The sequence below is a fragment of the Amblyraja radiata genome, chromosome 16 (genome assembly GCF_010909765.2).
Source record: "Amblyraja radiata isolate CabotCenter1 chromosome 16, sAmbRad1.1.pri, whole genome shotgun sequence".
NCBI classification, from domain to species: domain Eukaryota; kingdom Metazoa; phylum Chordata; class Chondrichthyes; order Rajiformes; family Rajidae; genus Amblyraja; species Amblyraja radiata.
Genome location: NC_045971.1, coordinates 3,648,771 through 3,674,987, shown reverse-complemented (window position 1 = coordinate 3,674,987; position 26,217 = coordinate 3,648,771). Strand labels below are relative to the sequence as shown.

The 26,217-nt window shown below is 47.9% G+C and overlaps 1 protein-coding gene across 12 annotated transcripts in view; it reads right to left on the bottom strand.

The window, feature by feature from the left end:
- srcin1 (SRC kinase signaling inhibitor 1) overlaps positions 1 to 26,217 on the bottom strand; it is a 343,123-nt gene that overhangs the window by 149,682 nt on the left and 167,224 nt on the right. For 7 of the 12 annotated variants that reach the window (XM_033034920.1, XM_033034907.1, XM_033034910.1 and 4 more), the window contains 2 exons: positions 15,766 to 16,049; positions 12,758 to 12,820 (listed from right to left, as the gene is read on the bottom strand). In XM_033034920.1, the coding sequence (XP_032890811.1) occupies positions 12,758 to 12,820; positions 15,766 to 16,049 (347 nt within the window). Of the gene's footprint in view, positions 1 to 6,314; positions 6,906 to 12,757; positions 12,821 to 15,765; positions 16,050 to 26,217 lie in introns of those variants that run through there. The other 5 variants (XM_033034919.1, XM_033034918.1, XM_033034908.1 and 2 more) reach the window with 4 other exon arrangements.

The following is a 26,217-nucleotide window of genomic DNA, read 5'->3' as shown; positions in this document are numbered from 1 at the left end:
CTGGGCACATGACAATAAAACACTGTTGAATCCCGTGACATAATGGGAATTCTTTCACCAGAAGGATTAGCATGGGGAAGTTGGCTCACCACCACCTTGTCCAGAAGACCCCACATGCTGAGAGGACACAGGCTACAGCTGTGATACTCTTGCACTAAATGGCAAATTCAGAGGCAGTTTGTTCTAATTCTGTTCAGAATGGGGTTGAACTCAATGTTGCCCAAGATAGACACAAAGCGCTGGAGTAACTCAGCGGGACAGGCAGCATCTCTGGAGGAAAAAGGATGGGTGACGTTTCCGGTCAGGACCCTTCCTCAGACTGGAGATTGAAGAATCTGCAGGAAGATTGTTCCCGATGTTGGGGAAGTCCAGGACAAGGGGTCACAGTTTAAGGATAAAGGAGAAATCCTTTAGGACCGAGATGAGAAAAACATTTTTCACACAGAGAGTGGTGAATCTCTGGAACTCTCTGCCACAGAAGGTAGTTGAGGCCAGTTCATTGGCTATATTTAAGAGGAGTTAGATGTGGCCCTTGTGGCTAAAGGGATCAGGGGGTATGGAGAGAAGGCAGGTACAGGATACTGAGTTGGATGATCAGCCATGATCATATTGAATGGCGGTGCAGGCTTGAAGGGCCGAATGGCCTACTCCTGCACCTGTTTTCTATGTTTCTATGTTTCTAAGAAGGGTCTCGAGCCAAAACATCACCCATTCCTTCTCTCCGGAGATGCTGCCTGCCCTGCTGAGTTACTCCAGCATTTTGTGTCTATCTTCAGCATCTGCAGTTCCTTCCTACATACTTTGATAGGGAGGCGGGTACATAATCCCTTGACCAACTCTTGTCAAGCGGAAGATACAGAAGCTTGAAAGCGCGCACCACCAGACTCAGGAACAGCTTCTGCCCCTCGTTTATCAGTCTTCTGAACGGTCCTTCCATAAGCTAGGGTACTGACCACTTCACCTCTACCCCATTGCGGTCATTGGTCTTTGTCTGTGGAACTGGTGCGCTACAATGCTGAGAACTATATTCTGCACTCGATAACTTCCCCTCTGCTCTGCCTATTGCACACGAGTTTGACTTGATTGTATTTTTGTGTATTGTTATCCAATAGCACGCAAAACAAAGCCTTATACAACACATGACAATAATAAACCGTAACCTGAAAGCTTTCAGATGCATCTTGTTTCCCCCCCCCCCCCCCCCAATGGAACTTAATCCATCTCAGTGTCCTCAAGATGATCTCTCAGTCATAGGATTCTGTCACCACTCACAACTTTGTCCTGGCTACAGTTGTAGTCATGGAGTCTTACAGATCTTGCCCTCAACGACCAACATGTCCCACTTACAGGCCCATGTCCCACAGACAAGCTGGGCTGAAGGGCCTGACCCGCTGAGTAGTATCTGTATTTTTCTGTCCATTTCTCATCCAACACTGGCCAATAAATGTCACCAAGGTCATCTAGATGGAATGTGCTCACTGGTTGCATCAACTTACGGAGAATTTAGCATAACAAGGTTTTGCAATGTTAGCTGTTTTGTTAAGGCCACACAACTCGGAAGACAAAGGAACAAGGTCATCTCTTGGTTCTCCATAAATAATTAAGACGCGGGCGTGCGAGTGGATAGGCATGCTGAGTTGATGCATCTCATCTCATCAAATCCACCCATTAGATTCTGGCCTGGAATCTTTCCCAAGTTAATCGTTATTCCGCATTTCTCGATTAGATTCTCGATTAGATTCTCGATTAGATTCTCGATTAGTACGGGTGTCAGGGGTTTATGGGGAGAAGGCGGGAGGTGTCTCAGCGGTAGAGTCGCTGCCTTGCAGCAAAATGCAGCGCCAGAGACCCGGGTTCGATCCCGACTACGGGTGCTGTCTGTACGGAGTTTGCACGTTCTCCCCGTGATCTGCGTGGGTTTTCTCAGGGATTTTCGGTTTCCTCCCACACTCCAAAGACGTACAGGTTTGACTGACACCATCTTTAATATGGGGACACAAGAAACTAGAGATGCCGGAGTCTCGAGCAAAAATCAAAGTGCTTGAGGAACTCAAGCCTGTCCAACCCCTTAAGAATTTTGTAAGTTTCTATAAGATCCCCCCTCAATTTAGAAGATTGAGGGGGGGGATCTTATAGAAACTTACAAAATTCTTAAGGGGTTGGACAGGCTAGATGCAGTAAGATTGTTCCTGATGTTGGGGAAGTCCAGAACAAGGGGTCACAGTTTAAGGATAAGGGGGAAATCTTTTAGGACCAAGATGAGAAAAACATTTTTCACACAGAGAGTGTTGATTCTGTGGAATTCTCTGCCACAGAAGGTAGTTGAGGCCAGTTCATTGGCTATATTTAAGAGGGAGTTAGATGTGGCCCTTGTGGCTAAAGGGATCAGGGGGTATGGAGAGAAGGCAGGTACAGGATACTGAGTTGGATGATCAGCCATGATCATATTGAATGGCGGTGCAGGCTCGAAGGGCCGAATGGCCTACTCCTGCATCTAATTTCTATGTTTCTATGAACTCAACAGGTCGGGCAGCACCTGTGGAGGGTCAGATTTCTGAAACATGGTCTGTCCAATTCCCTCCCCAGATGCTGCCTGACCCGCTGAGTTCCTCCAGCACTTTGATTTTAACACCATCATTAACATGCTTTGGTTGTCCATGGCTTGACCAGCTGAAATAATCCTCACTAGATTCCAGCCCGGCTATCTCTCCTGCTCAATATGGAAGCTATCCTGGATGGGGTTATCTGAGCTAGCTTGTGACCCACTCCCTCATAGCGACTCTTCCACAACTACCAAAGCAATTTCTCTGGATTTGGTTGAATCCATCTCTTCCCCAAGTACCCGTTAGCCCCTTAACAGTCACCCAAAGAAGTCTCTGGCCAAGCCTGCAAGAAATTGCAGAGTTGTGGAAGAATAAGGGCTAGGCCATTTGGGACTGAGATGAGGAAAAACGTTTTCACCCAGAGAGTTGTGAATCTGTGGAATTCTCTGCCACAGAAGGCAGTGGAGGCCAATTCACTGGATGTATTCAAGAGAGAGTTAGATTTAGCTCTTGGGGCTAAAGGAATCAAGGGATATGGGGAGAAAGCTGGAACGGGATACTGATTCTAGATGATCAGCCATGCCCATATTGAATGGCGGTGCAGGCTCGAAGGGCCGAATGGCCTACTCCTGCACCTACTTTCTATGTTTCTCACCCCAGTCATTCTTTCTTCTCCACACGGAAGATACCGAAGCATGAAAGTGCGCACCACCAACACTCAGGAACAGCTACTTCCCCCTCTGTATCCAACTTCCGAGCAGTCCTTCAATAAGCTAGAGTACGCGGGCGCCCTGGGGGATTTCCAGAACCGCTGGGGGGGTTGAATGCAATCTTGACAAGGAGTGTAAGATAGTTGTGGAATAGTTCATCGTTTGTCATGTATTATAGTTTGATTTAAAATCTGTTTGATTTTTACTGTATATAATATTTTAATACTTGAACAAATATTTTTGATTTTAAGAAAAAGCCAGAATACAATATACGATTCACGTCTATTCGTTTGTAAACATTGGCGTTTGTCTCTGGAACTGGTGCGCTACAATGCTGAGAACCATATTCTGCATTGTGTATCTTTCCCTTTGCTCTGCCTGTTGTATTTATGTACGGTAATATCTGATGTGATTGGACAGCTTGCTACACAAAGCTTTTCACTGTACCTCGGTTCACTTGTCAATAATAACCAGAAACCTAAACCTTTGTAGCCCTGGCCCTGGCCCTGCTTGACCCATGACCCAACACAATCACACGGTGAAAGACGAGGAATGTTGGGGTCAGGCAGAACTTGAGTTCAGTTTGAGTTCAGTTTGAGTCGCGTTGTACCGAGGTGCAGTGAAAGGTTTTAATTGCACGCCAACCAGTCAGCGGATGAAGGGGCTGCTCCTCAAGTTTTGGCTACATTTTAGTCCAACGCTATTAATTTATGGCCACCCCGGTACAGAGGGGGGTGGGTCGGGAGGGTGGAGGGGGTCTCCCTGTCGGTCTGCTCCTGGGCCTGGCCAAGATGGTCCAGGCAGCCGGCAGTCGATGGCCGCACAGCGGTCGGCTGCCCGCCCTTTTTCCGGGGTTACGTCCGTGCCCGTGTGTCCCTAGAGAGGGAACACACTCGCGGTATCCACGGGGACTGTGGAGGCCTTCTGTGGACGATGGTCACCGCAGGAGGTTGAATATATTATAGATAAAAATGTGAATATTTTAATTTGATAATTTTGTTTAAGTGTTTTTTTAATTGTTTGAGCTTTCTGCCTTCCCTTGTAAATTGTACACTTGTTTAAAAATCTAATTGAAAAAACATTTACGGAAAAGAAAAAAAAAAAAAAAAAAAAAGTCAGCGGAAAGACTACACATGATTACGATCATTACTGCAGAGGTACACGATAAAAGGAATAATGCGAATAGTATTTCATGCAAGATAAAGTCCAGCCAAATCCAATCAAAGATAGTCCGAGTGTCTCCAATGATGTAGATGGTTGCTCAGGACCACTCTCCAGTTGTTGGCAGGATGGTTCAGTCGCTTGATAAACAGCATCTCCGGAGAACCATACACCCGTGGTTTCTTTAACCTCATCCCTTCAAGCCATTGGGACCAACATTTGGAGACAATAGACAGTAGGCGCAGGAGTTGGCCATTCGGCCCTTCAAGCCAACACCACCATTCAATGTGATCCCCAATCAGTACCCCTTCTCCTCATATCCCCTGAATCCGCTATCTTTAAGACAGGCAGTCAGTGACAGCCCTCAGCTCACCTCTTACACTAACTATCTTGCAGATACGCCAGCTCATGAAGGTGGCCCACACTGCGGTTTGGAGTGAATGCTGCACTGTCGGAGTGTATGACTTTCATAGAAACATAGAAACATAGAAAATAGGTGCAGGAGTAGGCCATTCGGCCTTTCGAGCCTGCACCGCCATTCAATATGATCATGGCTGATCATCCAACTCAGTATCCTGTACCTGCCTTCTCTCCATACCCCCTGATCCCTTTAGCCACAAGGGCCACATCTAACTTCCACTTAAATATAGCCAATAAACTGGCCTCAACTACCTTCTGTGGCAGAGTTCCAGAGATTCACCACTCTCTGTGTGAAAAATGTTTTCCTCATCTCGGTCCTAAAAGATTTCCCCCTTATCCTTAAACTGTGACCCCTTGTTCAGAAACACTGTCTCTTTCTCAGGGCACCTCACATGAATTTTCCAACAAAGAGCCAGAGAGCTCCTCCCCGATTCCTGATCGAATACTCCTCCCTCATTCGAAAGCGCCACGCTGCCCTACATCACGTTGCTAGTTGTAGAAACTCACCGTCCACAAACTCACAGCTACAATTTCCCCACAGAGTCATAGAGTCCATACAGCGTAAAAACAGGCCCTCCAGCCACAGCTTACACACACCAACCAACATGTCCCAGTGACACTAGTCCCACCTGCCCACATTTGGCCTGTGACCCTCTAAGTCTACCTTACACATGTTTCTTAAAAGTTCAACTAACTGCCTCAACCACCTCTTCTGGCAGCTCATTCCATATACCTCCCACCCCGAGTGCAAAAAAAGTTACCCCTCAGGTTCATATTAAATCTTCCCCCCCTCACCTTAAATCTATGTCCTCTGGGCAAAATAATCTGTGCATTTGCCTAATCTATTCCTCTCATGACAGTGTACACTTCTATAAGATCGCCTTACTAAAACGGCTGTACTGAAAGCAGCATAATACTAAAATAAAATACATATTCACTAATAAAATGGCTTTAATGCAGGAATCAATAAATGAGCTGGCAGATCGAGATGCTTGCCATATCTGCCGCTGCTGGAGTTAAGTTAACAGCGCGTTTCCAATCTGTTCGTCTACAGATCGAGATGCTGTTACAATCATGCATGACAGGCTAAAGGGCCTGTCCCACTTACGTGATCTTTATCGGCGACTTGCCGGCACCCGTCATAGTCGCAGCAGGTTGGCGAAAATGTGCAATATGTTGAAAATCCAGCGGCGACCAGAAAACGTTACGCCTCTCTGGGCGACTGCTCACGACCATACAGGCGTCACCCCGCGACATGTCGACACGTGACCCCTGTACGGTCGTGAGTAGTCGCCCAAAGAGTCGTACCATTTTCTGGTCTCCGCTGGATTTTACAACATGTTGAAAAATTTCGGCCACCTGCTGCGACTATGATGGGTGCGGGCAAGTCGCCGAAAAAAAATCACGTAAGTGGGACAGGCCCTTAACGGTTCTAACAAGTGACAAACTCTCAACTGTTTCAGGTGAGGCCAGCCCTTACCTGAGGCGTAGCAGATTACATCGCAACCAACATTCTCCACTCAGCCGTCACCGACAGGAATCCTTCCAGCACCAAATCATCATGTCCGTGGGGCTCGGGAAAGAAAAATAAATCCCCCAAAGTATTTTATCCTGTTGTGGAGCGGAGCTGAGAGCTGCGAGTTGTGAGCTGGGAGCTGAGGCAGGAGCAGAGAGCTGAATGTCTTTCACAATGCTGACCTTTGCAATGTGATATCACTGCATTCCTTACAGAGGAAGTCTGTTCTCACCATGGTTACCTTCACTGCACCTGTATGTGTTAGCACAGAGTCCGATACTGCGTCATTGCATTTACCTTCTGTTCCAGCGCAGGCTTCACCTGCCTTCTGCTTCCCGCTTCAACCCCAAACCCCGTCCACTCGAGACTACTCTCTGCTCCGTTTACAATTATTGACTAACTTTGCTATTTTCCTCCTCCCCTCTGATTTGAATCGTTGCTGCGACTGGTGAACCCTGGCAAACGTCACCGTGGAGACGGGTCGGGAGGAGTGACTGAAGGATTTCTCTCCAGCGTCTGCCTCGCATGCTGAGTCACAGAACAAACCAGTGGCTTCTCCAGTCAACGGTCTGGCCTCAAGCACCTCAAACATTCCCCGACACCTCCCTCTCCCTCTCCCTCTCCCTCTCCTCTCCCTCCCTCTCCCTCTCCTCTCCCTCTCCCTCTCCCTCTCCCTCTCCCTCTCCCTCTCCCTCTCCCTCTCCCCAGCCCGGTTTAGTTTATTGTCACCTGTGCCAAGGTACAGTGAAATGCTCTTGTTGGGGAAAGACAATACATGATTCCAATCGAGCCGTCCACAGTGTACAGATACATGATTCGTCAAGTCAAGTCACATTTATTTATATAGCACATTTAAAAAACAACTCTCGTTGGCCAAAGTGCTTTACATTTGTTATAAGAATAGTCTAAACAAACAAACTACATACATATATACATAGAGCCCTCGCTCAGTGGACGTCAGGAAAGGCTTGGGAGTATAGATAAGATTTTAGTCTTGACTTAAAGGTGTCGATGGAGGGGCCAGTTCTGATGGGAAGGGGGATGCTGCTGTTCCACAGTCTAGGGGCTGCAACCGCAAAGGCACGGTCGCCCCTGAGCTTATGCCTAGACCGCGGGATATTCAGCTGCCCCAAGTCGGACGATCTGAGGGACCTGGAGGTGGAGTGGTGGGTGAGAAGACTTTTAATGCAGGAGGGGGCAAGCCCATTGAGGGCTTTGTAGACATGGAGGAGGGTCTTGAAATGTATACGGAACCGCACAGGGAGCCAGTGGAGAGAGGTCAGGATCGGGGGGATGTGGTCCCTGTTTCGGGTGCCCGTCAGGAGTCTCGCTGCGGCGTTTTGGACCAGTTGCAGGCGGGACAGGGAAGATTGGCTGATGCCAGTGTAAAGGGAGTTGCAGTAATCTAGGCGGGAGGAGATAAATGTGTGGATGATCTTTTCGAGGTCATCATAGTGGAGGAATTGTTCTATTTTAGCTATCGTTTACCTTTAGGTAAAGGTAGACTAAAATGCCGGAGGAACTCGGCGGGTGAGGCAGCATCTATGGAGCGAAGGAATAGGTGACGTTTCGGGTCGAGACCCTTCTTCAGACTGATGTCCAAAGAAGGGTCTCTACGCGAAACGTCACCTATTCCTTCGCTTCGTAGATGCTGCCTCACCCGCTGAGTTCCTCAGGCATTTTAGTCTACCTTCGATTTTTCCAGCATCTGCAGTTCTTTCTTAAACATGCTAAGGTAAATAACATTTTTTTTTTTTTTTTTTTTTTTTTAAATTCTATTTTATTTTTAATATGTTTTATTATTTATTATTATTTATTTATTTTTATTTTTATGATACTGCCTGTAAGGGAAATTCATTTCGTTGTCTCTAACTGAGACAATGACAATAAATTTGAATACAATACAATACAACATTTAGTGCATGGTAAAGCCCGATCAAGGATAGTCCGAGGGTCTCCAATGAGGTAGACAGTTCAGGACTGCTCTCTAGTTAGTGGTAGGACGGTTCAGTTGCCTGATAACAGCTGGGAAGGAACTGTCTCTGAATCTGGAAGTGTGCGTGCGTTTCACACTTCTGTACCTCTTGCCCGATGGGAGAGGGGAGAAGAGGGAGTGGCTGGGGTGCGACTGGTCCTTGGTGATGCTGCTGGCCTTGCCGAGCTGCCAGCGATTACAGCAGTGCTGCCTCCGCCTCAACCTGGCGCACTGGCCCGGAGTGTAATCGTTTTAATTGGAGACATTTACAGCACAGACTGAGGTCCTTCAGTCCGATACGTCCACGCATGGCCACAGAAGAAGGTCAATTAAGCCACGTCACGCAACAGCTTCTCAGCCTTGTCGATTAGTACTTCTCATTTTTAATCCACAAGGAATGTACCCAGAACATGCAGATTTGAGAATTACTTTCCGACACACTGTTGCATTGTATGCTTGCTCTTTACAGTAAAACTATGCTGCACTTAACACCCAGCCTGCAGCGTTTACCCAACGGTAGGCGAGACCAGTTGACAGACACTAAATGCTGGAGTAACTCAGCGGGACAGGCAGCATCTCTGGAGAGAAGGGTCTCTGGGGTCGAGACCCTTCTTCACACACATGACCTGAAACGTGGCCCATTCCTTCTCTCCAGTGATGCTGCCTGTCCCGCTGAGTTACCCCGGCATTTTGTGTCTACCTTCGGTGTAAACCAGCATCTGCAGTTCCTCCCGACACAATAGATCGGTTGAAGAGTTTTCCTGGCATTTCATGGTATGGAAGAGATGCTGCCCCCACAGCTCCGCTAATTCTGCTTCAATCCCAATCTTGGGGCTGTCTATGTGGAGTTTGCATGTTCCCAGTGTGCCTTGAATGCTCCGGTTTCCCCGCCATATCCCAAAGATGTGCAGGTTAGTTGGTAATAAGTTCTTAAGTTATACTGTATGAGCAGAATTAGCCCATTCAGCCCATCAATTGTACCCCACCATTTAATCACGGCTGATCTATCTTTCCCTCTCAACCCCATGCTCCTGCCTTCTCCCCATAACCCCTGACACCCGTACTAATCAATAAGAAGGAACTACAGATGCTGGTTACCACAGAGTGCAGGAGTAGCTCAGTGGGTCAGGCAGCATCTGTGGAGAAAAAGGATCGATGATGTTTCGGATCGGGACCCTTCTTCGAACTGAAAGTAGGGGGGGGGGGGGGAGACAAGGATGAAGAATTGGATCTGAGAAAACTCCTTTCAACCCCCCCACCTCCTCCTTTCAATCTGAAGAGGGATCCCAACCCGAAACATCACCTATCTATTTTCTCCAGAGATGCTGCCTGACCCATAGGATAGTTGGGATTTAGAAACATAGAAAATAGGTGCAGGAGTAGGCCATTCGGCCCTTCGAGCCTGCACCGCCATTCAATATGATCATGGCTGATCATCCAACTCAGTATCCTGTACCTGCCTTCTCTCCATACCCCCTGATCCCTTTAGCCACAAGGGCCACATCTAACTCCCTCTTAAATATAGCCAATGAACTGTGGCCTCAACTACCTTCTGTGGCAGAGAGTTCCAGAGATTCACCACTCTCTGTGTGAAAAATGTTTTTCTCATCTCAGTCCTAAAGGATTTCCCCCTTTATCCTTAAAGTTGTTTTGCTTATTGTAGTCACGTGTACCGAGATACAAAGAAAAGCTTCGTTTTCTGTGCTCGATACTCAAATCGTGAGTAAAATCAAGTTACGCACAAGTACAACAGGTAATGCAAAGAGAAACATACACGCGTGTATAGTGTTACAGCCTTAATTACAGAGAAAAAAGTGCATGGGCCACAATGGGGTAGGTTGGAAGATTGGAACTACATCCTTGATTATGGGAGGACCGTTCAGTAGTCCAGGAGAACGTGCAAACTCCACACAGACAGCACTCGAGGTCAGGATAGATTTTGAGTCTCTGGTGCTGTGAGGCAGCCGCTCGACCAGCTGCGACACTGTGCATTTCTGGCATCACCATTAACTCCATGATTCACAACTCTCTGGGTGAAAAAGTTTTTCCTCGTCTCCGTTCTAAATGGCCTACCCCTTATTCTTAAACTGTGGCCGCCTGGTTCTGGACTCCCCCAACATCGGGAACATGTTTCCTGCCTCTAGCGTGTCCAATCCCTTAATAATCTCATACGTTTCAATAAGATATCCTCTCATCCTTCTAAACCCCAGTGTACACAAGCCCAGTCGCTCCATTCTTTCAAAATATGACAGTCCCGCCATCAATCAATCAATCAATCAATCAGATTTATTCATCACATCCACAATAAAGTGCAGTGAAATGAATTTGCCAGCAGCGGTTCAATCAAAAAGAACACACACACAATAAAAATGTAACACGAACATTCACCACAGCATTCTTCACTGTGGTGGAAGGCACAAAGTACGGTCAGTCCTCCTCCATTGTTGCCCCGTGGTCGGGGGCCATGAACCTTCACAGTCGCCGCTGCGGGCGGCCGGATGAACAGGCTCTCTTGTCTGGAAGGTAAGTCCCAAATCGGTGCTTCCCTACCGGAGACCGCGGCTTCAAGATGTTGTAGGCCACGGGCCAGCAGTCGGATCTATTCTCTAGGGATCCCCAACGAAGGATTCCATAGAAACATAGAAAATAGGTGCAGGAGTAGGCCATTCGGCCCTTCGAGCCTGCACCGCCATTCCCCTCTATCCTTAAACTGTGACCCCTTGTTCTGGACTTCCCCAACATCGGGAACAATCTTCCTGCATCTAGCCTGTCCAACCCCTTAAGGATTTTGTAAGTTTCTATAAGAGAACTCAACCATATTATGGTCACTCTTGCCCAAGGGGGCACGCACAACAAGACTGCTAACTAACCCTTCCTCATTACTCAACCCTTCCTCATTACTCATTACTCAATACCCAGTCTAGGATAGCCTGCTCTCTCGTTGGTTCCTCTACATGTTGGTTTAGAAAACTATCCCGCATACATTCCAAGAAATCCTCTTCCTCAGCACCCCTGCCAATTTGATTCACCCAATCTATATGTAGATTGAAGTCACCCATTATAACTGTCACCCATAGTCACCCATATAAATTCCGCTCCGGATGGTAAGTCCACGCTGCGCCCGCGGCTAGAAGCGCCGCAGACCGCGGCTTCAAGATGTTGTAGGCCGCGAGCCAGCGGTCGGAGCTTTTCTCCAGGGATCCCCAACAAGGGATCCCAGGCTCCGGACGCCGCGCCAGCGACTAGAAGCTCCGCAGACCGCGGTTTCAGGCTGTAACACTCCGCGGGCCAGCGATCGGAGGACTACCTTCTGGCTACCCCGGCATGAGTTCGCCCTGCTCCGCGATGAAAATAGTCCATGCTGCGCCCGCTGCAGAAGCTCCGGGCCCGAATCCAGGAAAGGCCGCAACAATCCATGGTGTTAGGCCGCGAGGGAGGAGACATGGAAAAAGTCGCCTCTCCGTGGAGGAGGCGACCGAAAGCGGTTACCCCCTTACCCCCCCCCCCCTCCCCCCCACCACAAGACACACCGAGAGACATTAAAACACACATTTGGACATACTAAAAAAAACTAAAAAAGTTGAAACACCGAACACGCTGCTGGCAGGGCAGCTGTCTCGCAGCGCCCCCCACCGATGATCCCGGGAATTAACCTCGTGAACCTACGCTGCACAACCCTCAATAGCAAGAATGTCCTTGCACTAATTTGCTGGCTTTACTTTGCACTTAGAGATCCCTTCCAAGGCTTCTCCCTGACTCTGCAAACTCTACCCCACCGAGAGAAACGCGAACAGCAACATTGACGACAGACCGTCACCTCCAGGAGACCCTCGCCCCTGACTGGGCACTCAGTCCCGGGATCACAATTCCAGCAATCCCCAGGGGAAACATCAACGGCAGAGCCAATGCTCATCAATCGAGATCCACCTTGCACATGTACAGCAGGTTGGAATTACAGGGGACCGCCCTTTCCCATGGACGGGCCAAATGCAAACGGCAGCAAATTTAACAAAGTACCAATTGGAAATTGCACGAGGTAAAATATTTGGTGAGGAGTTTGGAGGCTCCTAAGTGATCGCCCTGGTACACAATCGCTTACAGAATACAATATTATGGTGCACAAGTAGCTTCTCATCGATATGAAACAGAGTAAAACGCGTGGAGATTGGAACACCCTGCAGCCAATGGACTTCAGAAGTAATTTCATAAGTTTGAAAATTACAGTGAACTTTCTGCTTCACAAAACATGGGGATCCCATCCTGATAATTGTCACTTGGGTTTGGTAACCTTGCCTCGAATTCCACCAGTACCGCGCGCCGCCGCTATCATCTTTGTTCAACGTGCAACCTCGCTAGACTGGGGCTCCCCACCAGGGTTTTTCCTCCAGCTTAGCCAACATCAGTGTAGTTTCCTCTGCCACATCTCGCTTACCTTGGCTTCGATCTTGCTTGCTCCATCCCTGTACTCGCAGGCGCTCCAAGCCTCGAAGCCCTGCTGTAAGAAATGTTCAAGAAGAAACCTTGAAGCAGAAGATCGCAGCACAAACACAGCAACTTAACCAAAGAGAAACTATCAACTCCACTGACCCATGTTCCCAACGCTCAAATGAGGGGGGGGGGGGGGGGGGGGACCTCATTGAAATGCACAGAATAGTGAAAGGCTTGGATAGAGTGGATGTGGAGAGGATGTTTCCACTAGTGGGAGAGTCTAGGACTAGAGATAAAAGCCTGAGACTTAAAGGACGTTTTTTAAGGAAGGAGGTGATGAGGAATTTATTTAGCCAGAGGGTGGTGAATCTGTGGAATTCTTGGCCACAGAAGGCTGTGGAGGCCAAGTCAGTGCATATATTTAAGGCGGAGATAGATAGATTCCTGATTAGTACGGGTGTCCGAGGTCATGTGAAGAAGGCAGGAGAATGGGCTTAGGAGCGAGAGATAGGTCAGCCATGATTGAATGACAGAGTAGACTTCATGGGCCGAATGGCCTCATTCTGCTCCTATCACTTATGCAAAGTTCCAACACACGCACATAACATGCCACGTACAGTTTTGTTTATCGTCACATGTTCCGAGGTACAGTGAAAAGCTTTGTTGGGTGCTGCCCAGTTAGCGGAAAGACAACACACAATCACAATCGAGCCATTCACCGTGTACAGATACATGATAAGGGAACAATGTTTAGTGCAAAGTAAAGCCAGCAAAGTCTGATCGAGGATAGTCCAATGAGGTAGATAGTGGCTCAGTGGAAGATACTTTGGGTCAGATGTTACAGTAACTTCTGCCCACGTTTCCTCTCTAGGATGGCACAGTGGCGCAACGGTAGATAGAGTTGCTGCCTGGCAGCACCAGAGATCCAGGTTCAATCCTGACTACGGGTGCTGTCTGTGCAGAGTTTGTACGTTCTCCCCGTGACCGCATGGGTTTTCTCCGGGTGCTCCGGTTTCCCCCCACACTCCAAAGACGTGCAGGTTTGCAGGTTAATTGGCCTGGTATAATTGTGAATTGTGCCTGGAGCGTGTAGATGTGCGGGGATCGCTGGTCAGCGCGGGCTCGGTGGGTCCGCGCTGTAACTCCAAACCAAACCTGTCTCTGAATCTGAAGTTTTCTGATACGAGTTCCATCAGAATCTAGCACCAGTTCACTTCCTAGTTGGCAGCACACTTGATCTTGAAGGAACCACGTCCTCGAATTATCTCCAAACGGAGTGGGTCATCTCCAGGTCAGGGACAGTTTCTTCCCAGTTGGTATCAGGCAACTGAACCATCCTCTCACCCAACTACCTCATTGGAGACCTTCGAACTATTTTTCATCGGACTTCACTGGACTTTATCTTGCACTAAATGTTATACCCCTTTTCCTGCCTCTGTACACAGCATAGAAACATAGAAACATAGACAATAGGTGCAGGAGTAGGCCATTCGGCCCTTCGAGCCTGCACCGCCATTCGATATGATCATGGCTGATCATCCAACTCAATATCCCATCCCTGCCTTCTCTCCATACCCCCTGATCCCTTTAGCCACAAGGGCCACATCTAACACCCTCTTAAATATAGCCAAAGAACTGGCCTCAACTACCTTCTGTGGCAGAGAATTCCACAGATTCACCACTCTCTGTGTAATAAATGATTTTCTCATCTCGGTCCTAAAAGACTTCCCTCTTATCCTTAAACTGTGACCCCTTGTTCTGGACTTCCCCAACATCAGGGAACAATCTTCCTGCATCTAGCCTGTCCAACCCCTTAAGAATTTTGTAAGTTTCTATAAGATCCTCCCTCAATCTTCTAAATTCTGGCGAGTACAAGCCGAGTCTATCCAGTCTTTCTTCATATGAAAGTCCTGACATCCCAGGAATCAGTCTGGTGAACCTTCTCTGTACTCCCTCTATGGCAAGAATGTCTTTCCTCAGATTAGGAGCCCAAAATTGTACGCAATACTCCAGGTGTGGTCTCACCAAGACCCTGTACAACTGCAGTAGAACCTCCCTGCTCCTATACTCAAATCCTTTTGCTATCATGCTGATCATGCTGTAATCATGCTGATTCTTTCATTGGCTTGAAAGACCGCGACAAAAAGCTTTTCACTGTACCTCTGTACACGTGACAATAAGAAAATCAAATTGAGCGAAACTAAACCATAATGTCACCACGTTGATGGGGTTAGAGGCAAACACAGGGCTGGTGTGGACTCCTGTACATCGGAGAGACCAAACGCAGTCTCGGCCTTAACCTACCCGATCTCCCATTCCCAATCGGACCTTTCTGTCCTGGGCCTCCTCCACTGTCAGAGTGAGGCCCAGAGCAAATTGGAGAAGCACCACCTCTTATTTCACTTGGGCAGCTTACACTCCAGTGGCATGAACATTGACTTCTCTAACCTCAAGTCACCACTTTTTTCACCTTCTCTCCATCCCCTCCACCCTCCCAGTTCTCCGGCCACTCTTACTGCGACCACATTTTATCTCTTTCCCGCCCGCTCCCCTGACGTCAGTCTGAAGAAGGGTCTTGACCCGAAACATCACCCATTCCTTCTCTCCAAAGATGCTGCCTGTCCTGCTGAGTTACTCCAGCATTCATATAACCATATAACCATATAACAATTACAGCACGGAAACAGGCCATCTCGACCCTTCTAGTCCGTGCCGAACACGTATTCTCCCCTAGTCCCATCTACCTGCGCTCAGACCATAACCCTCCATTCCTTTCCCGTCCATATAACTATCCAATTTATATTGGAGACATTCTGTGTCTATCTTCGAGGCAAACACAGGCCGGATTAGGTAATGGCAACATTTCCTCTCTAAACCATAGACAGACAACTATCTATAATCAGGCTTTACCTTGCCCTGTATCCTGTAGCATTACATTGGCCGACACAAACAATGCTGAATGGCAGCGTGGGCAGTGAGTCGGGGAAGTGGAGCTGCATCCTGCTGACGTACCTGTTCCCTGAGTCGTTCCTGCTGCCCGCGGATGGCCGTGGCATGATGCGGGTACTTGTGCTTCAGGTGGTCCAGGAAGGCCTCCCTCTTCCTGTCCATGTCGGACTTCTGCATGCCGGTGAGCGCCTCCAGGCTCTGCGCGGCGATCACCGTGTGCCGCCGTTCCGAGGTGTGGACCAGGCCCACGTTGGAGAAGCGGCGGGTTCCGTTGCCCAGGGTGCGGTATTCCCGTGGGTACTCCACGTCATCTGCCGAGATCATGTGCGCGCTGGACTTGTCCGAATCTGGAGAGGGGATGAGAGGAGGCCCTGTTACTGGCAACACTCGCACCGGCTTGGCTTAGAGGGGCAGCACGGAAACTAGGCCCTTCGGCCCACCGAGTCCACACCGACCATTGATCACTCCGTTCAGACTAGTTCCATATTATCCCACTTGCCCATCCAGACTACAGTGGGCCAATTAACCTGCAATTCCACACGTCTATGGTGTGTGGGAGGAAACCGGAGCCAAACCCACCGAGTTCACGTTGATAGGTTTTAGGAGCAGAATTAGGCCATTCGGCCCATCAAGTCTACTCCACCATTCAATCATGGCTGATCTATCTCTCCCTCTCAACCCCATTCTCCTGCCCAGTCCATCATCGGCTCTGACCTCCCTACCATCGAGGGGATCTATCGCAGTCGCTGCCTCAAAAAGGCTGGCAGCATCATCAAGGACCCACACCATCCTGGCCACACACTCATCTCTCCGCTGCCATCAGGTAGAAGGTACAGGAGCCTGAAATCTGCAACATCCAGGTTCAGGAATAGTCCCTTCCCCACAGCCATCAGGCTATTAAACACAACTTCAAACAAACTCTGAACTACAACAGCCTATTGCAGTTCATCTGTGTATTTATGTGTATATATATATATATATATATATTCTATGATATATGGTCACACTGATCTGATCTGTTCTGTATTTATGCCTACAATATTCTGTTGTGCTAAAGCAAAGCAAGAATGTCATTGTCCTATCTGGGACACATGACAATAAACTCTCTTGACTCTTGACTTGCCTTCTCCCCGTAACCTCTGACACCCGTACTAATCAAGATTCTGTCAATCTCCGCATTAAAAATACCCATTGACTTGTCCTCCACAGCCGCCCATAGCAACAAATTCCACAGATTCACCACCCTCTGACTAAAGAAATTCCTCCTCATCTTCTTTCTAACGGTTCAGGTGATTCCTTTTTTATTGTCACGTGTACCAACTTAGTGTAAAATACATTTTTTGCACATAGATCAGTGAGATTTTTGCCATTTACAAAGACAATCCCCATTTAAGTACCACATGCATGAGTCCACTTGCACCAGTCACCAGGTTCGGGTCTCGTTCCACACAGTCCAAGCTGTCCTAGCCTTCACCGTCACCTCACCTGAATACCAGCGACCCCCCTCTTTCACTCCTCACACTATCCACCTTTCTCATGCACCCCCTACACATTTGGAGCAATTTACAGAGGACCAATTAACCTACAAACACCGCACGTCTTTGGGATGTGGGAGGAAACCGGAGCACCCGGAGAAAAACCCACGCGGACACAGGTGGAACGTGCGAACTCCGCACAGACACAGCACCCGAAGCCAGGATCGAACCTGGCGCTGTGAGGCAGCAGCTCCACCAGCTGCGCCGCCCAAATTAATACTAAACCAGCCACATGCACAGCAAGATAGACATAAAAAGCTCGAGTAACTCAGCAGGTCAGACAGCATCTTTGGGAGGAATGGTGTAGGTGACATTTCGGGTCGAGACCCTTCCGAGTTATTCCAGCTTTTTGTGTCTATCTTGGGTTTAAACCACCATCTGCAGTTCCTTCCTACACGTACACAGCAAGTTCCTCCGATGTCTAGTTGTCACACCAGGCCCACCTACCCCGGCGTTAGGTGCCGCTAGGAGTGCTTACAGCTGCGAGATTCATACTTCATTGCGTTTCTTTTATGCGGATAAATTCTTAGTCCCGATAGGAAACAAGAATTATGTTTAACCTCAGGTCAATCAGTCGAGCCAAGATAAATTTGTGTAAAGGGCCCGACATTGGGATGGGCCGTATTAGTTCTGCTTTATGTCCGCCTTTATCTAAACAGTAGAAACACATTAAGAAATAATTGGACGGGTTGAAGATAAAAAATTTTTAAAAGAGTGCCAAATTAAATAGTATTCGAAAAGAAAAAAGATTTGCTAAGACTTAGTAAACCCATTGTTCTTGCCTTCAATTGCCATTAAATGTTATTCATTGATTTACTTGGGATCCATTCGTACAAGGGATTTGCATCTGTATCTCTGTACCAGGGCATAGCTCACTCACCAGAGTAGTTCAATGCAATTCCATTACACAGTCCAGACCGTGATTTTGTTCAAGGCACGCAGTCAAACAGTAGACAGCGTCCATCATTATATCTAAAGCTCGCTGCAAACGTCAACACCAAACCGTCAAAGTACCTTTTCTACCGAAGCAGAAGCCTTTGGCAGTCCATTCCTGCTGGCTAAAGATTCCTCTCTCCACAGAAGCAAACTGATACAAGTATAGTGAGAGAGGGTGTCAGTAAGGGAAGACATCAACGAGTACAAGGACACGGTCTCTTATCACCAGGCACGAAGAGCTGATTCACCACAAACACACCAGAGAACGTACAAGATTATAGATTGCGGAATGGAGCAATGTTTCATTCATTTGGATCAGATTTTGAACACATCATTCGTTCCCAGTCCATTGGGGAGTGACCGGGGTCTGTGCAATAACAACTTACTTTTCCGTAGAATCCACCTTTGAGAGAGCGGCATGTGTGAACACTTTATCTCCAAACAGCCGAGAGTGTGGGGGGGGGGGGGGGGGGGGGGGGAGGCTTAAAGGAAACAGGCAAGGAAGTTTGGTGCAGCAGTGGCACTCTGGACAGGATGTGGAGGGAAGGGCAAACTTTCTGGACAAACAATAGGCAGAGGCAACAGGGAAAGTGTGCAATGATGACAGAGGCATCGGGGACTCTGCTTGAAGGAGTAGGTTATGGGGTGCAAGGTAAGAGGGACATTTGAACAGCCATTTTTCTAGTCAACTACCTGATTCCCCTTGCATTCAACAAGCTAGCTTGCCAGCTGAAGGCCTTATCTTTGATGGAAATCCTCACATGATCCTCTACTTACAGCCTTCATATTGCTGCTATTGGTCACCCAAAAGGTCAATCATTCCGGTTCCCCAACCAATTAGATGACAATAGACACTAGGTGCAGGAGGAGGCCATTCGGCCCTTCGAGCCTGCACCGCCATTCAATGTGATCATGGTTGATCATCCCCAATCAGTACCCCGTTCCTGCCTTCTCCCCATATCCCCTGACTCCGCTATTTTTAAGAGCCCTATCTAGCTCTCTCTTGAAAGCATCCAGAGAACCGGCCTCCACCGCCCTCTGAGGCAGAGAATTCCACAGACTCACCACTCTCTGTGAGAAAAAGTGTTTCCTCATCTCCGTTCTAAATGGCTTACTCCTCATTCTTAAACTGTGTGTGGCCCCTGGTTCTGGACTCCCCCAACATCGGGAACATGTCTCCTGCCTCTAGTGTGTCCAAGCCCTTACCAATCATTGCCAACTGTCCCGTATTAGCCGGGACATCCCGTATATTGGGCTAAATTGGTTTGTCCCATACTGGACAGCCTTTGTCCCGTATTTGATGGCTACTGGCAGGTGCTCCTCTACTTACGATGGGGTTACATTCCAAAAAACCCATCGTAAATTAGAGAAGTCAATGTTCATAACGCTGGGGTGCAAACTGCCCAAGCGAAAGGATTTGAGTATAGGAGCAGGGAGGTTCTACTGCAGTTGTACAGGGTCTTGGTGAGACCACACCTGGAGTATTGCGTACAGTTTTGGTCTCCTAATCTGAGGAAAGACATTCTTGCCATAGAGGGAGTACAGAGAAGGTTCACCAGACTGATTCCTGGGATGTCAGGACTTTCATATGAAGAAAGACTGGATAGACTCGGCTTGTACTTGCTAGAATTTAGGAGATTGAGGGGGGATCTTATAGAAACTTACAAAATTCTTAAGGGGTTGGACAGGCTAGATGCAGGAAGATTATTCCCGATGTTGGGGAAGTCCAGAACAAGGGGTCACAGTTTAAGGATAAGGGGGAAATCTTTTAGGACCGAGATGAGGAAAACATTTTTCACACAGAGAGTGCGGTGAATCTCTGGAATTCTCTGCCACAGAAGGTAGTTGAGGCCAGTTCATTGGCTATATTTAAGAGGGAGTTAGATGTGGCCCTTGTGGCTAAAGGGATGAGGGGGTATGGAGAGAAGGCAGGTACAGGATACTGAGTTGGATGATCAGCCATGATCATATTGAATGGCAGTGCAGGCTCGAAGGGCCGAATGGCCTACTCCTGCACCTATTTTCTATGTTTCTATGTGTTAATTCCCAGAAATTAGAGCAAGTTGGATCCTTTGGATTTGGAGGGATAGATATATCAGCCATGATTGAAAGGCAGAATGGACTTGATGGGCCGAATGGCCTAATTCCGTACCTATGACAAGAACCTATGAAGACTGACAATCCAGTAATACTCCGGTAAGGACCACTGTAAATTGGAGGAGCAGCACCTCATATTTCTCTTAGGCAGTTTGCACCCCAGCGCTATGAACATTGACTTCTCTAATTTCAGGTAGTCTTTGGTTTCTCCTCCCCTTCACAGCTCTCCCTCAGCCCTCTGGCTCCACCTCTTCCTTTCTTCTTCCCCCCCCCCCCCCGCCCCCTCCCCTCCCCCCACATCAGTCTGAAGAAGGGTTTCGGCCCGAAAGGTCGCCTATTTCCTTCGCTCCATAGATGCTGCTGCACCCGCTGAGTTTCTCCAGCATTTCTGTCTACCTTCGATTTTCCAGCATCTGCAGTTCCTTCTTGAACATACTCCTAAGGATATTAGAGGGTCGCCAAGGATTGTTGAATTGGGCTGGAACAGCAGTGATTAAAGAACAATAATCGTTTCCTTTCTATTTCATTGAGTGTTTTGAGCAATGTGGTGATTAGTGATGGCATTTGGGCCAAAATCGCCCTCCATGTGTCTGTCTCAGCTTTAAAATGATATTGGTAGATCCCCCCTCGACTCCATTCAAGGACCCAAGCAGTCGTTCCAGGTGCGACAGAGGTTCACCTGTATCTCCTCCAACCTCATCTATTGCATCCGCTGCTCTAGATGTCAGCTGATCTACGTCGGTGAGACCAAGCGGAGGCTGGGCGATCGTTTCGCCGAACACCTCCGCTCGGTCCGCAAGAACCTACCTGACCTCCCGGTGGCTCAGCACTTCAACTCCCCCTCCCATTTCCAATCCGACCTCTCTGTCCTGGGTCTCCTCCATGGCCAGAGTGAGCAACACTGGAAATTGGAGGAACAGCACCTCATATTCCGCCTGGGGAGCCTGCATCCTGCGGGCTTGAACATTGAATTCTCCCAATTTTGTTAGCCCAACCCCCAGCCCTCGGGCTGTCTCCTCCTCCTTTTTCTTTCCTTCTCCCCGCCACCCCCTATCAGTCTGAAGAAGGGTTTCGGCCCGAAACGTTGCCTATTTCCTTCGCTCCATAGATGCTGCTGCACCCGCTGAGTTTCTCCAGCATCTTTGTCTACCTTTGGTAGATTACCTCCAGGTCTAGGCTCCCTCTGCTGGATACCCAATGAAATCACACTGCAGCGTTATAATTCAGGAATGTCACTGCTTCAGATGGGAACATTTGGATAGGTGAATCCCATTTAGCCTGTTAACCCCTATCTCACATTTCAATGTTGTTCTGATTGACCTGAGGCTAATTTCCAAATGGCCTTTAACACTTTGGTTTATTACAAATCTATCCTTTTAATTCAGAATTTACAAATTTTTCTTCCCAGCTGTTAACAGGCAACTGAACCATCCTATCACCAACTAGAGAGCGGTCCTGACCTATCATCGACCTCATTGGAGATCCTCGGACTATCTTTAATCGGACTTTACTGGAGTTTATCGCACACTAAACATTATTCACTGTTGCAGGAATCTGTGGACAGCTCGATTGTAACCGTATATGTTGGATGATCAGCCATGATCATATTGAATGGCGTTGCAGGCTCGAAGGGCCAAATGGCCTACTCCTGCACCTATTGTCTATGTTTCTATGTTTCTATATTGTCATTCAGCTGACTGGATTGCTCTCAATAAAGCGTTTCCCTGTACCTCGGTACGTGTGACAATAAACTAAACTAACTAATGTGTCTTTGATCCACACAGACGGGCCATTTGACCCAATAGATCCAACACAGTGGCGCAGCGGTAGAGTTGCTGCCTCACAGCGCCAGAGACCCAGGTTCGATCCTGACTACGGGTGCTGTCTGTGCAGAGTTTGCACGTTCTCCCCGTGAGCTGCGTGGGTTTTCTCCGAGATCTTTGGTTTCCTCAAGCACTTGTTTTCCGTACAAAGGGTGGCGGGTGTATGGAACGAGCTGCTGGAGAAGGTAGTTGAGGCTGGGACTATCCCAACGTTTACGAAGCAGTTAGACAGGCACATGTTTGGAGAGATATGGACCAGGTGGGACTAGTGTAGCTGGGACATGTTGGCCAGTGTGGGTAAGTTGGGCTGAAGGGCCTGTTTCCACACTGTATCACTCTATGACTCTATGACTGGAGCTTGGCTCGGTTATGCTCAAACATGCACTGGTTCACAACTCTGCAGACTTTAATTTTTTTTTCCTTTAGTTTAGTTTCGAGAAACAGCGCGGAAACAGGCCCACCGAGCCCGCGCCTCGCAGCGATCCCCGCACGCTAACACTATCCTACACACACCAGGGGACAATTTAAACATTTGGACCAAGCCAATTAGCCTACAAGACCTGTACGTCTTTGGAGTTTGGGTGAAAACCGAAGGTCTCGGAGAAAACCCACGGGGAGAACGTACAGACTCCACACAGACAGCACCCGTAGTCGGGATCGAACCCGGGTCTCTGACACTGCAAGTGCTGTAAGGCAGCAACTCTACCATGGCCGCCCCTTTAACTCAGCGGCCCTGACAGGACTGGCACTTCCCTGGCCCAGAGCTGTCAAGGAATTTCTCATCTGCATTCTAACACCAGAGGCAATAATTTAATCCACTTTTACATGCTGCATTGTAAGACAAACACGATTATACAGGGCGTCTTAACTCAAATGGGATTAAAGTGAAATGTAGTTGTGATGCAATGCAATAATTTCCAGCTGCATAATTATCCGAGATCACTCTACACTCTCTAAGTGTCTCAGAGTGGGCAGGAGAAGACTAGTTAGGCTGCTCTTCCTGTGCCAGCATTTTTGAAACTTATCCTAATTGTCCCTGTCATAGATTCACACAGCATTCATACCAGAAGGTACAGGAGCCTGAAAAATATATCGGCCAGGTTCAGGAGCAGCTTCTGAGGCCAGTTCATTGGCTATATTGGGACGACAGATGGCACAATGGGCTAAGTGTTCGGCTGGCAACCGGAAGGTAGCCGGTTCGAATCCCGCTTGGAGTGCATACTGTCGCTGTGTCCTTGGGCAAGACACTTCACCCACCTTTGCCTGTGTGTGAATGTGTGTGAATGTGTGTGAGTGATTGGTGGTGGTCGGAGGGGCCGTAGGCGCAGAATGGCAGCCACGCTTCCGTCAGTCTGCCCCAGGGCAGCTGTGGCTACAGAAGTAGCTTACCACCACCGAATGTGACTGAGGAGTGAATGAATAATGCGATGTAAAGCGCCTTGAGCATTAGAAAGGCGCTATATAAATCCCATCCATTATTATTATTATTATATTTAAGAGGGTGTTAGATGTGGCCCTTGGGGCTAAAGGGATCAGGGGGTATGCAGAGAAGGCAGGTACAGGATACTGAGTTGGATGATCTGCCATGATCATATTGAATGGCGGTGCAGGCTCGAAGGGCCGAATGGCCTACTCCTGCACCTAGTTTTTATGTTTCTATGTTTCCCTACAGCCATCAGGCTATTAAACGCGACAACCTCAAATAAGCTCTGAACTGCATAGACTATTATTGTTATTTTTGCACTATTATTGGGGTTTTTAATGTGCACATATATGTGCATGTGCATGTCCATATATATATATATATATATACACTGTGTAAAAGGAATGGATGAGGTTTCAGGTCGAGACCCTTCTTCAGATGAGACCCTTCTTCTGAAGGAGGATCTCAACCCAAAATGTCACCCATTCCTTCTCTTAAGAGACACTGCCTGTCCCACTGAGTTACTGCAGAATTTTGTGTGCAGTCCCTTCCTACACACACACACACACACATATTTATATATATGTATATGTGAATATGTGTATATATACACACCGTACTTCTTGTTTATTACATTGATTACAATGTACTATGTTTACATATTCGGTTTAGTTTAGTTTAGAGATACAGCACGGAAACAGGCCCTATTTCCCCACTGTTTCACTCTATGACTCTATGTCAGACACAAAAGGCTGGAGTAACTCAACAGGTCAGGCAGCATCTCTGGAGAAAAGGAATAGACAATGTTCCGGGGTGGGTTTAAAGAAGGGTTGTGACCCGAGTCACTCCAGCATCTTGTGTCAATCTACGAGACAAAGGAGAATTGGACTGTCCCCTTCAATCTGTGGTAGGTCATCTCATTATTATAGAATAGCAAATTTCCTGATTGGAAATTTGAGCAAATCTTGCCGAATATTTTGCAAGTCTCAAGTTTCTTCCTGAAGTGATAAACTCTTACGAAACCTCCGGCCTTTCCGCTAAGAACTATAAGCATAATGAAGTGATCAGCAGATGTTATCAATACGTCAATGTGTTGCACAGATCTACATTAGGGGGAGTTATTCACAGATTGTCTCGTACTATATTTATCATGGAGGTGTTGGTTGTCTCAGCTGGAAACGCCCTCAGTTCTGAGTCAGAAGGTCACGATTCTCAGCAGGAGTTCAAACTGCAGAGCCAGCCTGACATTCACAGCCCTGTACTATAGATGTCGGGGTGGCACAGTGGTAGAGTTGGTGCCTTCCAGCGCCAGAGACTTGGGGGTTTGATCCTGACTATGGGTGTCATCCGTACCAAGTTTGTACGTTCTCCATGTGACCGCGTGGGTTTTCTCCGGGCGCTCCGGTTTCCTCCCAAACTCCAAGGATATTAATTGGCTTCGGTAAAATTGTAAAATTGCCCCTAGTGCGTTAGTGTACTGGGATCGCTGATCGATACAGACCCGGTGAGCCAAAGGGCCTCTTTCCATGCCGCAGCCTATAGTTTAAAGTGCAAAACTCAAAGTACTGGAGGAACTCAGTGGGTCAGGCAGCACCTGTGGAATGAATGAACAGACAACATTTTGGGTTGGGAACTTATGCCCCTGTCCCACTTTGGAAACCTGAACGGAAACCTCTGGAGACTTTGCGCCCCATCCAAGGTTTCCGTGAGGTTCCCGGAGGTTTTTTGTCAGTCTCCCTACCTGCTTCCACTACCTGCAACCTCCGGCAACCACCTGCAACCTCCGGGAACCGCACGGAAACCTTGGGTGGGGCGCAAAGTCTCCAGAGGTTTCCGTTCAGGTTTCCTAAGTGGGACAGGGGCATTACTGACCTGAAACCTTGCCTGTCCTTTCCCACCATAGCTGCTGCCTGACCCACTGAATTCCTCCAGTACTTTGTGTTTTGCTCAAGATTCAGCACCTGCAGTTCCTTGTGTCTCTGTAGCAGCGCTGTTTAGTTTAGTTTGGTTTATTGTCACGTGTACCGAGGTACAGTGAAAAGCTCGTTGCATGCTAACCAGTCAGCGGAATGACAACAGATGATTAAAATCCAGCCATCCACAATGTACGGATACATGATAAAGGGAATGACATGAATAACGTTTCATGCAAGATAAAGTCCATTAAAGTCCGATCAAAGATAGTCTGAGCTTCTCCAATGAGGTAGATAGTAGCTCAGGACTGTTTCTAGATGTTGGTAGGATGGTTCAGTTGCCTGATATTAGTTTAGTCTATCGTCACGTGTACAGTGAAAAGCTTTTGTTGCGTGCTAACCAGTCAGCGGAAAGACAACACATGATTACAAGCAAGCCATTTACAGTGTACAGATACATGATAAGGGAATAACGTTTAGTGCAAGGTAAAGCCAGTAAAGTCCAATCAATGATAGCCTGAGGGAACCCAATGAGGTAGATAGTAGTTCAGCGCTGTGATTGTGATTGAATTTGAAACTGTGCCTTTCAATATTTTTTTTGCATTTTTAGCACAAACATCATTGTATCCAAATGAGTTGGCCCCACGTATGGCTGTGGAGGCCAAGTCAATGGATATTTATTTGGCGCAAATAGATAGATTTGTGATTAGTACGGGTGTCTTGGGCAATCTTGGCCAATACAGCTCACCCCCCCCCTTCATGACACACTGGTCAACCTGAGGAGCACC